The sequence below is a fragment of the Diadema antillarum genome, unplaced genomic scaffold (assembly GCF_040938485.1).
Source record: "Diadema antillarum isolate AM-2024a unplaced genomic scaffold, OU_Dant_1.0 scf00000092, whole genome shotgun sequence".
NCBI lineage: Eukaryota > Metazoa > Echinodermata > Echinoidea > Diadematoida > Diadematidae > Diadema > Diadema antillarum.
Window position 1 is genome coordinate 305,649 of NW_027270981.1, and position 14,279 is coordinate 319,927.

The following is a 14,279-nucleotide window of genomic DNA, read 5'->3' on the forward strand; positions in this document are numbered from 1 at the left end:
TTACGTTTGAATAAAAACTAGACATTTCACAATTTGATGTATAAACTATATGGCATGTTGTGAGGGGATGACATCATCACTTCACTATTTGCATATTCATATTGACTGTTCAAGAACTGTTCCCTGAAAATTTAGCAAAACATCAAAATGTCATAACTTTCTTATTTGTCATCCGATTTTGATAAATTTGTTGTTGTCATATACAGAATAAGCATCAAAATGGAAGCTTTTCAAACCAAGCAGGCCGTCTCCTGAATGTGTTTTTCCTCACCATGACATAACACACGATGATCACTCCACCGTATGGCAAGTTATTTCCTCGTTTAGTTTGAACATTACTTATTCATTATTTTCATCATGGTCCTATCTCTTCATGACAAGCAAAGGGATAAACCCACGTACGGCTAACGATGCATCGGGGCACAGAGGTACGCGCTATGGATATTGTTTCAAAGACTCGAGACAATGAGATGTACTTAGCCTACATCTCATACCTGGGATGATAACCTTAAAAATCACGACTTTAAACCTCGGAGGTGTATTGCATTACACGGAGAGGGGGTCAACAAAATCATTACTACTAAGCTCCTCGGGGTACATTCATGGATATGGTAGCTTGCCACAAAAGTAATCTTTGAGACATATCTCTCTTGAGATTGCACAATTTTCTACGGCGCCTCTTCCACGGCCTTGCGTTCGGACAAACAGCAAAAGAAAAAAGTTCTTCAAATCATTTATGTTTTCTTTGTGTGTCCCTCTCTAATCCCCATCGCACCTCAACAGAATACTCATCATTTGTCATGATTACAAGGTCCTGTAATATGCTAAGGATATCCTCTCCCTAAGGCCCTGCCACACTCATCTCACAGCACATCCAGGTATGCATTAAAACTTGTCCACCAAGGTCTAAAGGAACTTCTTTAGTAGAAAACCATCGTTCAAGGATGTTTACCCCGGGCAGGACTTTTAAACTGAACCAATAATCTCTTGTCCACTGAGTCCACAGCAGTATCTCGTTTACCACGTGAAATTGAGCATTTTTGTGACTTTACAGAAGTGAATGTCGTGTAGCTGTGTGATCACGTAGCTTGTAGATCTTTTCCAGTGCAATGAGCCTTGCAGGTGTGCACAATACTAACCCGTGTCAGCGCCTGCCGCGATCGATTAATCATAGGTCTCATCTATTATACTTTGAGGATATGTGACGCCAGTACTTCTGTGACAGTGACAAATGCTGTCGAGTCAAAACTGGCAAAATCTCTTGTGCCTTTAAATCGCCTGCTTTGCAGAGAAAATCATTATAGTCTCATTTCCAGGAAGATCAACCGGCGAAGAAAAAACTTGACAAAGCTGGTAAAAGCCCTTGATATATTAAGCCTTTAATGATCTTCACACACACACACACACACACACACACACACACACACACACACACGATTCAACTAACGTACTGGCCAGTCAAACGATGAGCTGCTATAAACGAACGCTTCTTGGCGATTCCCAAATGACGCCATCAGAGAACTAAATGGATACTGACGCGAAAGAAATCGTCGGCTATAATAGTGTCCAAACTTACGCTTGTGACGTATTCCTGAATAGCAACCCTCGCCTTCTAGAGAGGTAAGCGGGTTAAATACGGTAATTTGGATCTTGTTGGCCAAATCTACGAAGGTCCCTTGCAACCCCTATCAGGGATTAGTAAAGAGAGAAACAGAATGGGACCCATTTCACTCAAGGGTGCTCGGGTGATACTTAACATGCTAAAGAGAAGGTGTGATGTTGTGTGGACGGAGTGTAAGGTTACGACGAATGGCTTGTTTGCATTCGCCGAGTGAAAAGTAGAAGTGTGTAGGTTGAAATGGAGGTGAGATCTTGAGAGGAATTAGGTGCGGATAACACATTAATTCAACTTAGTCTGCATTCAAACCCCAAAACTATCCCCAACGATACACTGAATCGACTTGATTATGTTTACTGGTGAACAACTTGCCAATCTCTTGGGCTTGTTTGGCGCAATCTGGTTGAATGAGGAGAGCATTACATTCATTTGTCTACCTCTTCCAACAATAAACAGGAGTTCGATAGCCATTTAACACACAAACACAGAAACAAAATTACGTAAACAAACGCCGAACCCTCCAAATGAAAAAAACAAACACGAAAACAAAAACAAAACACCAAATAAACAAAACAGCATACTAACTAGCCATGTGGAGGACAAATTGTCATGGCAAGTTTTTCTAAATCTATTCGGAAGACCGAGAAGAAGTACGGTGTTAAAAGTTCTGGGAGATAAAATAAGAAATACTGGCTCCCATACATATTATGCTAAGCAAGCACTGCCAACTGGGGGCGTAAAAATATTCGGAATCCAATATCCTCTTGGGGCACAGGGAGAAATTGTGTAGCATTTGCACCTTTAAACATTTTTTTTTTTAAGCATGAATTGTTTTTCTTAGCTACATTTCATGTAGAATTTACAAGCTTCTTTAATTGTAACACTGAATGTGGAAATGATTTTAAAGTAGATTCTACTCTCGTTAGAAACGATTAACAGAAAACTAGGAGAGGTTTAATGATAAGGTTTTTATTGATGATACACCTTTTGTTGTTGTTGTTATTCCAGGCCTGCACAGACAAGCACAGAATGAGGGTTGGACGATCAACCACACGACGTCGGTTCATATTTCTGCTCGTCGCCATCAACGGCTTCGTCCTCTATCTCAACTTCAAGTGGGTCACCCTGGACTCTCTGAAGGCATACTCGGAAGACTTCACCGCCAACTTCAGAAATCTCCGCCTCCTAGACTCCAACCACCTGGATGAATGGACAGGGACGAGGAATCACGAGGCCAAGGAGCGACCGAAAGAGGGCGCTAGACCAGCTTTTGTTTGGGAGAAAGTTGAGAATCTCCATCTGGCTCTACCAGCTTATGAGAAGATGCGGCACACTCTATCACGGCTGCAGGACTACCAGTTTCTGTTCTCCAGGAGGGTCAAGCAGTTGGGCATCTCGCAGGAGATGCTGACTTTCAAGTCCATAGCGTGGGAAGGGGACGTCGACAGACTGAAAGACATATATATTGATGTCCTGGAGACAAATTCAAGCATCAAGATCGGACTGCTCGCTGGTGGCATTTCCAGTCAGACCATCTGCCCCGAGAGGGCGTGCTTGCACATCGATCGCGTCAAGACTTGGTTTGAGACGATCCTGCAGACAACGGTGACTCTCCACAACGCCGCCTTGCCCTTCGCAAGCAGCGACTACTTTGCCTGGTGCGCGGAGCCCCATCTCGACGTCGACGACATGGACATCATCGTTTGGGAGCTCGCCACGGAAGACTTCAACATGCAATCGACCATCGACAAGCAACGGTACGACCACGCCGCCCAGCCCCAGGAACTCCTCACGCGATGGCTGAAATCGCTGCCGTCCAAACCCTTCCTCATGTACGTCAACTTTCTGTCGGCCGAGAACATCCAGAACCGTGACTGCGTCAACTCTGAGTACTACGCTGGCCGCCATCTCTGCCGCCACTACAACATCACCTCGGTGAGCTGGTGCGCGGCTGTGTGTCAAAGTCTCTGGCAGCTTGGGTTCACTCCGGCTGAGCTCATCCACTCCGGGAACCTTCTCAGCGAGCGAGCGCACGAGCAGGCCGCGTTCTTCACCATCAACTTCCTGAAGCGCGTCCTCAAGTCTGTGGCTGTGCATCACATGAACCTGACACGGACCAACGAGGAATACCTGCACAGACTCATCTTCCTGCACGACGACTTCGTAGCCAACTCCAAGCCCAAAGTCAATCCGAAAGGCCAATCAGCAGCGCAATTGAATATCGATACAAATATGATCAAAGGTGAACAAATCAACAGTAGTAGTGTAGTCAACGGTAGCGACAACGCTGACTTGAATGCAAATTCCAAGATACATGCTTCAAATGCGTCGACCGGGGAAAGTGGCGTGAACAAACGCTTGAAAGAAACCCGTGCCACAAACTATACTACGGAGTTGGCACGATTAAAAAACAGAACGTTGACCATGAAATCGCGCTTTCCGGCACGCTGGATTCACAACTCCGTGTGCTTGCCGCTGTCGCAGCCACAATTTGTGCCGCATCACGCCCTCTCCCTGCTCAGGAACGACGGCTGGGAGGAAGGCATCTCCGATCGCGAGAACTGGTTCACCAGCACCGGCTCGCAGCAGATTCTCGAGGTCGCCCTCGACATCGCACCGGCGTCGGAGAACAGGAGCAGCGTCATCGCTCTGGCCGCTATGGCCTGCGACTATTGCGGACAGGCGCTTGCCTGGCTCGACCAGGAATTTGACCACGCCGTGCTAGTCGGCGGCAAGTGGCCCGGTCATGCCTTCCGGGTGGTGGAACTCATGACTGATGTTGTCCCTGGGAGACATGTGTTCAGTCTGAAAAGTTTGGAAGACAAGCCTTTTAAACTTGCCGCCGTCATGACAGCACATAAAGACAAGATAAAGTTCTAGAGAATCGGGCTAAAAAATGAAGAAATAATGTTTTCGTTCTGTAAGTATTTGCAACGCCTGACTTTGTCAGAAGCTACGTGGTGGAGATGACCAAGACATACCTCGTGTCTCGACAGCGGGATCTTCAACAGCTGCTTACTCTAGCAGGACATTGTAACTGTGACATATAAACGCTTGCTAAGGTGCTATGTTCAAATTCAACCGCAAGAGACATTATTTTCTCATTGCATCGTCCTCATTGTACCATGCGATTATATCATTGTCATAGAAAAAGGTCAATTTCTTGAAGTTCACCATCTCGGGATAAAATAAATTCCCCAGATAATATGTGTTTGAAGGATGAAACTGTCCCGCTATTTTCACGACAGGGCACGAGCCCGTAAGGCATGATGTGGAATAAGAAAACCGGTAAATTTATTTCTAGAACAGCCAACGGTTCCTTTCCATAACCCCAACGAATCCTGCATATTTCTGTTACATGTCTGCACTTCGACCAAAGTTAATGCCATTTTTTTCTGCGTAAACATGATGAAAAATAAAAATGTGTCCATGTGGGAATATTGGTACTTGAAACTGTAATTACGGGAAGTTTTAGGTTCGTAAATTGCCTCTCTGCCCCGAAGACTTTCACAAACAATCACGTGCAAGCGTTGACAAACAAACGCACATAGAAATATAATGTATATATCTATATCTTCATCTCTATCTATCTATCTATCTATCTATCTATCTATCTATCTATCTACCTGTCTATCTATCTATCTATCTATCTATCTATCTATCTATCTATCTATTCATTTATCTATTTATCTAGCTATCTATTTGCCTGTCTATCTACCTATCTATATACCTATCTAATGGTCTAACGATCTGTCTAGCTACATTGTACCTATCTGTCTATGTAATATAAAGGTGGATAGAGAGGGTAATGACTGGAATACCTTTTGCTGCAACAGTTCATAATAACAATTAAATTTCACGACAACAGAAGTGTAATTCAAACGAAATTAGAGAATCAATCGGACGCAAGGATCCAGGTGAATTTTTGTAATCTTGTTATGAACATGATAAAAACAACAATACCCCCAAGGTTGTGGTGATTTCATTGCATGGTTTACACATGGCATATTACTTGAAATGTAATTTCATGTACATTCAATTTAATAGTCATCTTTTTTCATACGGAGCAAGCTGAGTGTGCATGCAAAAACACCCGTCGAAGCCTATAGATGGTTGTTGGTTAGTCCGCACGAAATGCACATCCGTTACCATGGTAACTTAAAAGGGGAATGGGAATCTAGGGCAGCAATCAAATCATAATTCCTCGGGAGAATACGCAATTTTTGACATTTGAAAATGTTATAGCAAGATGTAAAGTAAAATAAAAAGAAAGAAACAGAAAAGGGAAAAGAGAGACCCGTGTAATACCAGTCTTTTTTAAACAATATTTTCTTCTTTTTCTCCTTCTTCTTCTTCTTCTTCTTCTTTTTTTTTTTTTTTTTTTTTTGGTTGTTGTTTAACAATCGAGTCGGAAGGCTAGGTCTGGTACAGCAAAGATAAAAACAGACCAGTCTGCTTCGAATTGGGCGCGATATTTTACTAATTCATACGCACACAGAATAAACAAAGCTGAATGTTTTACAATCTTGCATATTCTAATGAATCAATAATCTCTCTTTTTGTTTCCAACAAGAAGAAGCAGAAGAAGCAAATGATAAAAAAAAAATAATAATGACAATCAAGTCACTGCCGGACGCATTATCCATAAATACGAATCCAATCTGCGCGTGTCATACGTAGTTTCTCCCACACCAAGAGACCCTTCACTATAGAATGCGAGATGAAAGTTATATGCATATTTTGTCACCATGGCAACACAATGGGCTGACCTGGATGACAAATCAGCTTTTTCGTTTGAGGTTGTGGCTGTGCATCCTGATCGTAATGGAATCAGGAAATGGAATCCAATATCACGAGCGGAGAAATAGACGTCTCCTAGATTTTTCATCATCCCAACCCCCCCCCTTCCCGACTGATTTCATCCTGTTTTTCTCTCCTTTTTAACATCTTTCCCTTTTCAAGGAGTGAATTGCTTATGGTTATTAATTTCTGTTGCAAAGGTGGTACGTCTTCGTAAGAGTAAAAAGATATGAAGATGTGGGAATATGCACATGCGTATATATGTAAAAGACTATGTGTGTATGTTGTGTTAATGAATGACGTTCTGTCTGTTCGCTTGGTTACATTTTTGAGCATCCAATGCCGCCTCTTTCTGGTCTATCACTGTCGCATGCAATTTGACATTTCACGTATGTATTCCTCTCTGGTTACGACTTTGCATTTTTCTTATTTTTTTTTCATCCACACTTTCTCCTCTCACACGCTCTAGTTCCTCCTGTTAATGGTCGCTCACTTCACACACATACAGACACAGACACAGGCACAAACACAGACACACATACATCATCATCATCATCATCATCATCATCATCACCATCATCATCATCTTCATCTCCTCCTCCTCCTCCTCATCACCATCATTATAATCACAGTCCCTCCATCTCACCAATCATATCTTATTCATTTCATACTGGCCGTTGTATACAGGGCCTACGCATTAAGCATTAGGCTACACACGCGCTTGTATTGGCTACCTTTTAATCTGATGATCATTCATTCAAAAGGTCATGTGTAAAAAACAACAACAAATCAAACAAACAAACAAACAAACAAACAAAACTAGACGAAATTCTATTTGCACTCAAGATTGTTTTACATGAGTGAAATCGATTTTAATCGCCAAAAATTTGTCAGCTTGTTATCTTTGTACCAACACCCGTGCGACGTCTTGTAACTGCTCATTAGTTTCTTCATAGTACTATCTTTAATAGACAGAGGCTGATGATGAATGAGGCCTTAAGTGAATACAAGGTTCTTTCCTGTTTGTTTGTTTATAAAACCTTCGAAGGAATCACTAGTATGCCTTTTACAACCTGACTGTCAATGATACGTTAGAAAAACAAGACGTCTTACCGTTTAAATAGAATAGCGCCCTCCTTGACACGCCCCAAAGTATCAAAGATGTATTTTTATCTCGCTGCTGATCTCTAGGTAACCTTCATAGAGATCAGTGTATCTTGCGCATTTTGTATCGGAGCAGGAAGCTTGGATGAAAGCTTTAGAATCACCGTGCAGAAAGAAGGCGATCCTGAAGATTTCTTTGAATTGCTAAAAATGCCTCCTTCGTTACCCTGAGATAATTCTGTTTTACTTCCACCGCGATGGTCTTACATCTTCCACAACCAGGAGTTGAAGACGGCGACAAAATCTACAACAAGCGTGGTCATTCTTGCGCTGCTTTTAGCTTAGTTCAAACCATGCTACCATGATTCATGGAAGACGACGGATCAATGGCAAAATTATCACTACTGATCATGAAAGGTTACATGGCACAGGGGTAAATTCATACAAATCGTACTAAGATATAAAAGCCTACACCATATAAAATAGATAAAGACAGTGAGCGTGTGTGTGTGAGAGAGGGACAGAGATAGACAGCAAGAAAAACAAACAAACAAACCAACAAACAAACGAAGAGAGGACGGGATTGAAGAGGGAGGACAAGCAAGGATATAATGAACCCGCACTGGGAAATAAAGGGCGGGAAACTAGGAATGATAACTTCCAAGTTCAACGTTTCTGACAGGGGCCGGGGTTGCGGTCTCGGCGGTGTGACGACCTAGCAAACTGCACGGCGTCCGCCATAAACCATCCAGTTCGCGCTCCACTTAAACACGCCAGGAATGCTAACTTGATCTCGATTCGTACCTTTTCCATGACGTCATAAATGTGGGTCCCGACGGTCTTCGCCATCCTAAATCAAGAGTAAGTGAGCCTGAACGAGGCTAAATCTACATTTTTCATTTGTACCTCATCTTAGATATAATAATCCCAATAGATGGGTTCAATCCGTTTTACAGAGTTATCAAACTATAAGATGTCTTTGTATGTTACTGTCTATCTGTGTATCTATCTAGTCATATATCTATATCATACCTATCAATCTATCAATCTATCTAACTATTTTTATTTATTTATTCATTTATTTATTTATTCATCTATCTATCTATCTATCTATCTATCTCTCTCTCTCTCTCTCTATCTATTTATTTATCTATCTATCTATCTATCTATCTATCTATCTATCTATCTATCTATCTATCTATCTATCTATCTATCTATCTATCCATTTGTCTGTCTGTCTTCATCCTTTCGTTTATCTATCTATCAGCCTGTCTGGTTGTCTCTCCGTTCCTTATTTTCTCCTTATTCTCTCCTTCATAATTTCATTCGTAGATTCAAGGAACACCTCTTCCAGGAATAATCCTTTAGCCCCGCGGATAAATGATGCATTTATTCATGTATTCCACTATTGATATATCGTTCTGGCGGCAACTTCTGTGGGCAGGAGAGATTGCAAGACGGCGGGGAGTTAGTAGATGCGTTTTTCAATGAATATGTAAACGAACATCCTGATGACGCACAAGACATATTCGCCGAAATATAGGCCAACATGATTCCTCTTCACCCTGTATCTGTAAACAAGTGTGTCAACATATCTAAGAGTCTATCTTCATTTCTACAAGATAACAACAAATCATAAACGAATAGACAAACAAAACAAGCACACACAAAAGAGATTTTACACCACATTAAAAAAAAGAACATCTTGAGACATTGGGATCGGAGAGGACGAGGAAAGGAAACAAACAAACAAACAAACAAACAAACAAACAATCAATCAATCAAACAAACAAACAAACAAAAAACCCGACAGGACGACCGAGGTATGGCACTATGGTAAAGTGGACCAGGCTCCGAACTTTCAAACGGGAGACCCCGAGTTAGAGTTTCTAGGCCCCGTCTTATAAAGACTTGTGATTGATTCAAATCAATCACAACTTTACGATTGAATGCAAATCCATCTTATAAAAAAGTTATGATTGACATTAAGACGGAGAACTGCAATCAATCAATCACAGGTTGCGATTGATTGCAGCTTTCAAGAGACTTGTGAGTGATTGATTTTTATCACAAGTTTTATAAGACAGGGCCCTGGTCATTTCAATCCATGACGTACGTTCATCACTTCTCAGGAGTATTATCTAGGCACCCTGCAATAGGCCTACTTTCATAGCAACGACGAGGCTACTATGAAAAAAAAAATAATCCGGGTATAGAAACACAGCTACCGCTAATGTCAGTATTCTTATGACCTTGTCAGGATTTGACATTGAAAACCATATGGTCGACACCCACACATTTAGGAATACTCTACGGGTGACGTGATAGGTCTCTGGTATGCACGGGACTGGTAAGTGAGATCGCGTCAGATGGCGAGATGAACTTGAAAATGTATGATATCGCTTTCTACGGCTGGTTCAGCCTGTAAGCACCTAAAACCTTCAAGCCTCTTCAATCATCTTTCCTCTTTTTCTTTTCTTTCCAGATGATTTTTCTCTCCGCGGGTCCGAGGTACGCCTCCCTAATAACGAACGCCGCCCTCCTTCGATTGTCCTATACCAACCAGGTCAATGACTTTCGCCGCGCGTTAAACCACCAGAACGCGCCATATTTCTTTTCGGTCCATTTATCCCTCTTTCGTCACCATTGAAGAGATGCGCCATCGTCAATCCTGGCAGCTTGATTAGATGACAATACACACACACATACACACACACCAACACACACACACACGCACACACACACCCTCACCCTCACAGACATACACACACACACACACACACACACACACACACACACACACACACACACACAAACACTCGGCTTGGACAGAGACTTTGGACTTGCCCTTGAGGGATAAACGAGAGTGAGACGTGCGTCACGTAATCCGATCGCCTTGGGTATTTTATGGGGACGTGCTGTTGGAAAAATTACAAGCCCCATGAAAGAATGAAAAAAAGGAGAACGGATCCTCTTAAAAGCACCGCCCTATCGAATTGGCGGTAATCGGGGTAGATTGTCCGCTTAACTTTTAATTTGAAGCCTTAAGTGAAAAACTTACTGCAGATTAATAGTGCCGATATGCAGGGAAAGAGATTTCTTGGACAATGTCGTTCCTTTTTTCCTCCCGATTCTCAGTCACGTCTATCTACTGCGAATCCCCATTTACTCCATCCATTAGAGATGGAAATTGAAAAAGTAAAGAGGAACCATAAATGAGCAAATCCTACACAGAGAATGATTTCGGGAGAAATGATGCATTTCTATATTCACGTATATAGTGGAGTAATTGGCTTCCATCGCTTGCTGTAGGATAAGGCGGCATTATCAGTGTCTTCTCATGAATTCTCGGTCACAATTTGGATGACAAAGTTTGGAATTACCAAGTTTGGAGTGATCAAGAGAGGGAGAAAAAGAGCGAGCCAGAGAGAGAGAGAGGAAGAAAAAAACAGAGGGAAAAGGAGAATGAGGGCACTTCGAAGAGAGATGGATGATGTAGTGTGACGAAACTTCACTTGTTTTACAGAGGGATGGAAGTCAGATTACTTCTACACAAAAGTAAGAGAAGAACTTCACAAAGAAGTAATGTAGCTCGTAATCAAGGGACATCGCACAAATTTCGACGGCAACTTCCTTTGTAGAATATCTTCTCGCAGACAGTGACCCCCATTAGAACTATACCCTCTTGCTCTCTGAAGTTAACTATCCATTTTGTACGGATTTTTCCTCCAGGGCTGTCTGACACGGGATTACTGTCAGTGATGTAGTTTGTATAATGGGAGGTAAGTGCTCATAGGGTAATTGTTCGGATACCTAAAGACATCAAATCAAACATTAAGCCAATTGCACTTTGGGCGGTGAATTAGCTCAGTCAGTAGCGCGTCTGCCTCACGATCACGCGGCCCGGGTTCGAGCCCGAGTCTGGACTGAGCAATGTTGTGTGTTAGCATACGGTCCCCTGTGGCAAGAGGCAAAACACTCTGTCCCTCGGATAGGACGTAAAATGGGAGGTCACGTGTATGAGAGAGTCACAACTCATGCACGTTAAAGATCCCGCTTCATTCATTCATCGCAAAGAGCAGGGTGTTTAACTCGGTGAAGTGGTCCCACCTCACAACCCATCCAACTGGACCCCATGGAAGACCAGCTTAACGTAACTGAATATGGGCTATCCAGCCATCTTCTCAGATGGAAACAAACAAACGACTGTTTTCGTTGTTGTGGTGTGTGTGTGTGTGTGTGTGTGTGTGTGTGTGTGTGTGTGTGTGTTTGGTAGTTTTGTCTTGTTTTGTTTGTTTGTTTGTTTTTTTTGGGGGGGGGGGAGGGGGAAGAGCCGCGGAAGATCTTTAGAGTCCATGCAATCGCCGATTTGTCGTTCATCTATTTGGATGCGGTATCTCGAAAGAACCAATCTCTTGCTTATTTTTGCTACACCTAGGCCAGAATTTTGACTGATGCTATAAATTAGTTCGTGGACGCCGAAAGCATGATTAAGGTTCGTTGCCAGGGCTGAAGTAGTACCGTAAAAGTCTCGGGGTAATCGCGCAATGGCTATATACGGGAACAATGAGGCTTCTTTTTCTCAATTTTCTCTATTTCATTTCTTCTTCTTTTTCTTCTTTTTGTTTTGTCAATGCGGTCTAACACAAGCAGTCGATACAATGAATGACTTTGAAATTCGTGATTGCACACTTCCCTGAAATAAAGTGAATACATATTGTAATAATAAAAGTACAAAGAATAATAAAAAAAGTGTAGCGCCCTCACCTGTCGAATTCTCTTCTTTGACCCGCCCACCCGGAAGATACCAAGGACGCGCATGCCATGCATTTCCACGTGTCTAAAGCAGGAGGACACAAGACGCGGAACCTGGGGCTCGAGGGGCGCTAGGCTCTTTCGCCGCATCTGTCGGCACTCCTCGACGGCGGCCGTGGACAGCGAAAGGGCGTCGAGCAGGGTGGCGTTGGTGATGGCTGAGTTGGCCGCACCGCCGGCCCGGCCCGCTCGCGACGACGATGGTGAGCTGACGGAGCGAGCGAGCTTGTTGGAACTCTGAAAAAAAAGAAAGCAAACAAACAACGTGGACAGAGAAAATCATAAGGATAACACTCTAAACTGCATAAATTTGGTTGGGAAAATTCATCCTCCTAAGCCTTCTGGAACTTCGTTCCCTTCAGTGGCTAGCTATTAAACAACGTACTAATATCTTTAAACGATTTCTTTATAGGCCTATATACATCGATCACTCAGCAAACCAGGCTCTATGCTACAAACTACATGAATGTTTAACTGTAAACACCCCTAGTACAAATCCTAGATCTTCAAATCACAAGTTTTATCTCAGTTACCTATTTAATATACTCGAAATCTAGCTGGAGATCGACCTTTACAATATTGCACCATCAAAACCGTGGAATACTGTCACGTGACTGTATACGCCAAATATTTCGCGAATTTCGCGAGTCAGCTGCGATTCGCGAAATTAAAGACACGCGAAAATATTGATTCTCATCCCGATATGAATGTGATGTACATTTTCTCCGTTCAGTACAGGACTCCACGAACGCGAATTTAACCACTCGCGAAATCGTCGAGAAGTCTCGATTCGCGAATATTTTCCCTTGATCATTAGACAATCTATTATCTATAAACTCCTCTGAAAAGGTTCGGAAAAACATTTTAAATCCACTCCCTAGCCATGTACAGGTATAATATTTGTCTCCATGGATCTTCTGTTTGATGTCCAAATGATAGCTTGAAGCTTGCTCAAAGCTGTTAACATTTTCATGCTGTTCTGAATTGTGATTATCAATTTTCTATTTCTGTGATCGTTAGAGCGCTCTGAGACTTGATTATGTTATGGGAAGAGCACTACTGTGAGTAAACATTATAGTATTGTATCAAGAATAAACAAATCTATTCTCATCAAGTTGCACGTACCTCTATAAAACACTCATACACACATTCACACACACACACAAACACACACACACACATAAACAAACACATACACACAAGCAATAACAGATATGTTTCTAGTCAGTCCACGGTCAGCATAGGAACGTACAGTGCAGTCTCTCTACATGAACCATCTTTTGAAAAAATTAAAACATTCATCCACAATGGTAACAACATAGTCGATACTCACTTCTTTTGCCATTATATATATATATATATATATATATATATATATATATATATATATATATATATATACATATATTCTAACAAGAAAGGATAAAAGAACATTCGTAAACACACATGAATCCTGCAGGGCCATGAGCACGGACCATGGCACTGGGCACGGTTTAATCTACTAAAAGCATATTGTTTAAAACCATTATTCCGTCCATCTCAATTCGCTCTATGGGAATAAGACGGTAAGACGGATCAAACATGAGAAAGGGAGGGAAGATTGAGTAAGAGGGAGTGTAGAAAGCCATATATGTCAAGTTTGAGGGAGGAGATAGGTGTTACCCGAGGCTATGTCCACAATTGAACGTTATCTAAATTGACCCACTATCTATGCGTTTTATCGACGCTATGCATGCCCTTAGCTTGATAGATGTCGAGATAAATGCTGTCTAGCATTTGATATATCTAACTGATTCTCGTCAATATTGCCATAACTTTATAATTCCTCGACGCACATGCATTCATTTGCCATATCCTTTCTTTCCTCTTCTGAACTATGGTAAACTGCGTATGCAACATAACCCAATAGTCATTTGAATGAACAGTCCTTACATGAGCGCGC

General features: G+C 42.1%; 2 protein-coding genes across 2 annotated transcripts in view; one reads left to right on the top strand and one right to left on the bottom strand.

Annotated features, from left to right (window-relative positions):
* The window catches only part of LOC139718295 (uncharacterized), a 132,661-nt gene that overhangs the window by 14,040 nt on the left and 104,342 nt on the right, over positions 1-14,279 (bottom strand). Inside the window, exon 5 of the mRNA XM_071629779.1 lies at positions 12,290-12,574. Within this exon, the coding sequence (XP_071485880.1) occupies positions 12,290-12,574 (285 nt within the window). The remainder of the gene's footprint in view (positions 1-12,289; positions 12,575-14,279) is intronic.
* On the top strand, positions 1,859-4,498 carry LOC139718261 (uncharacterized). The gene is made up of 2 exons (XM_071629743.1): positions 1,859-1,864; positions 2,627-4,498. Exons 1-2 carry the CDS (start codon positions 1,859-1,861, stop codon positions 4,496-4,498), a joined length of 1,878 nt encoding a protein of 625 aa, XP_071485844.1.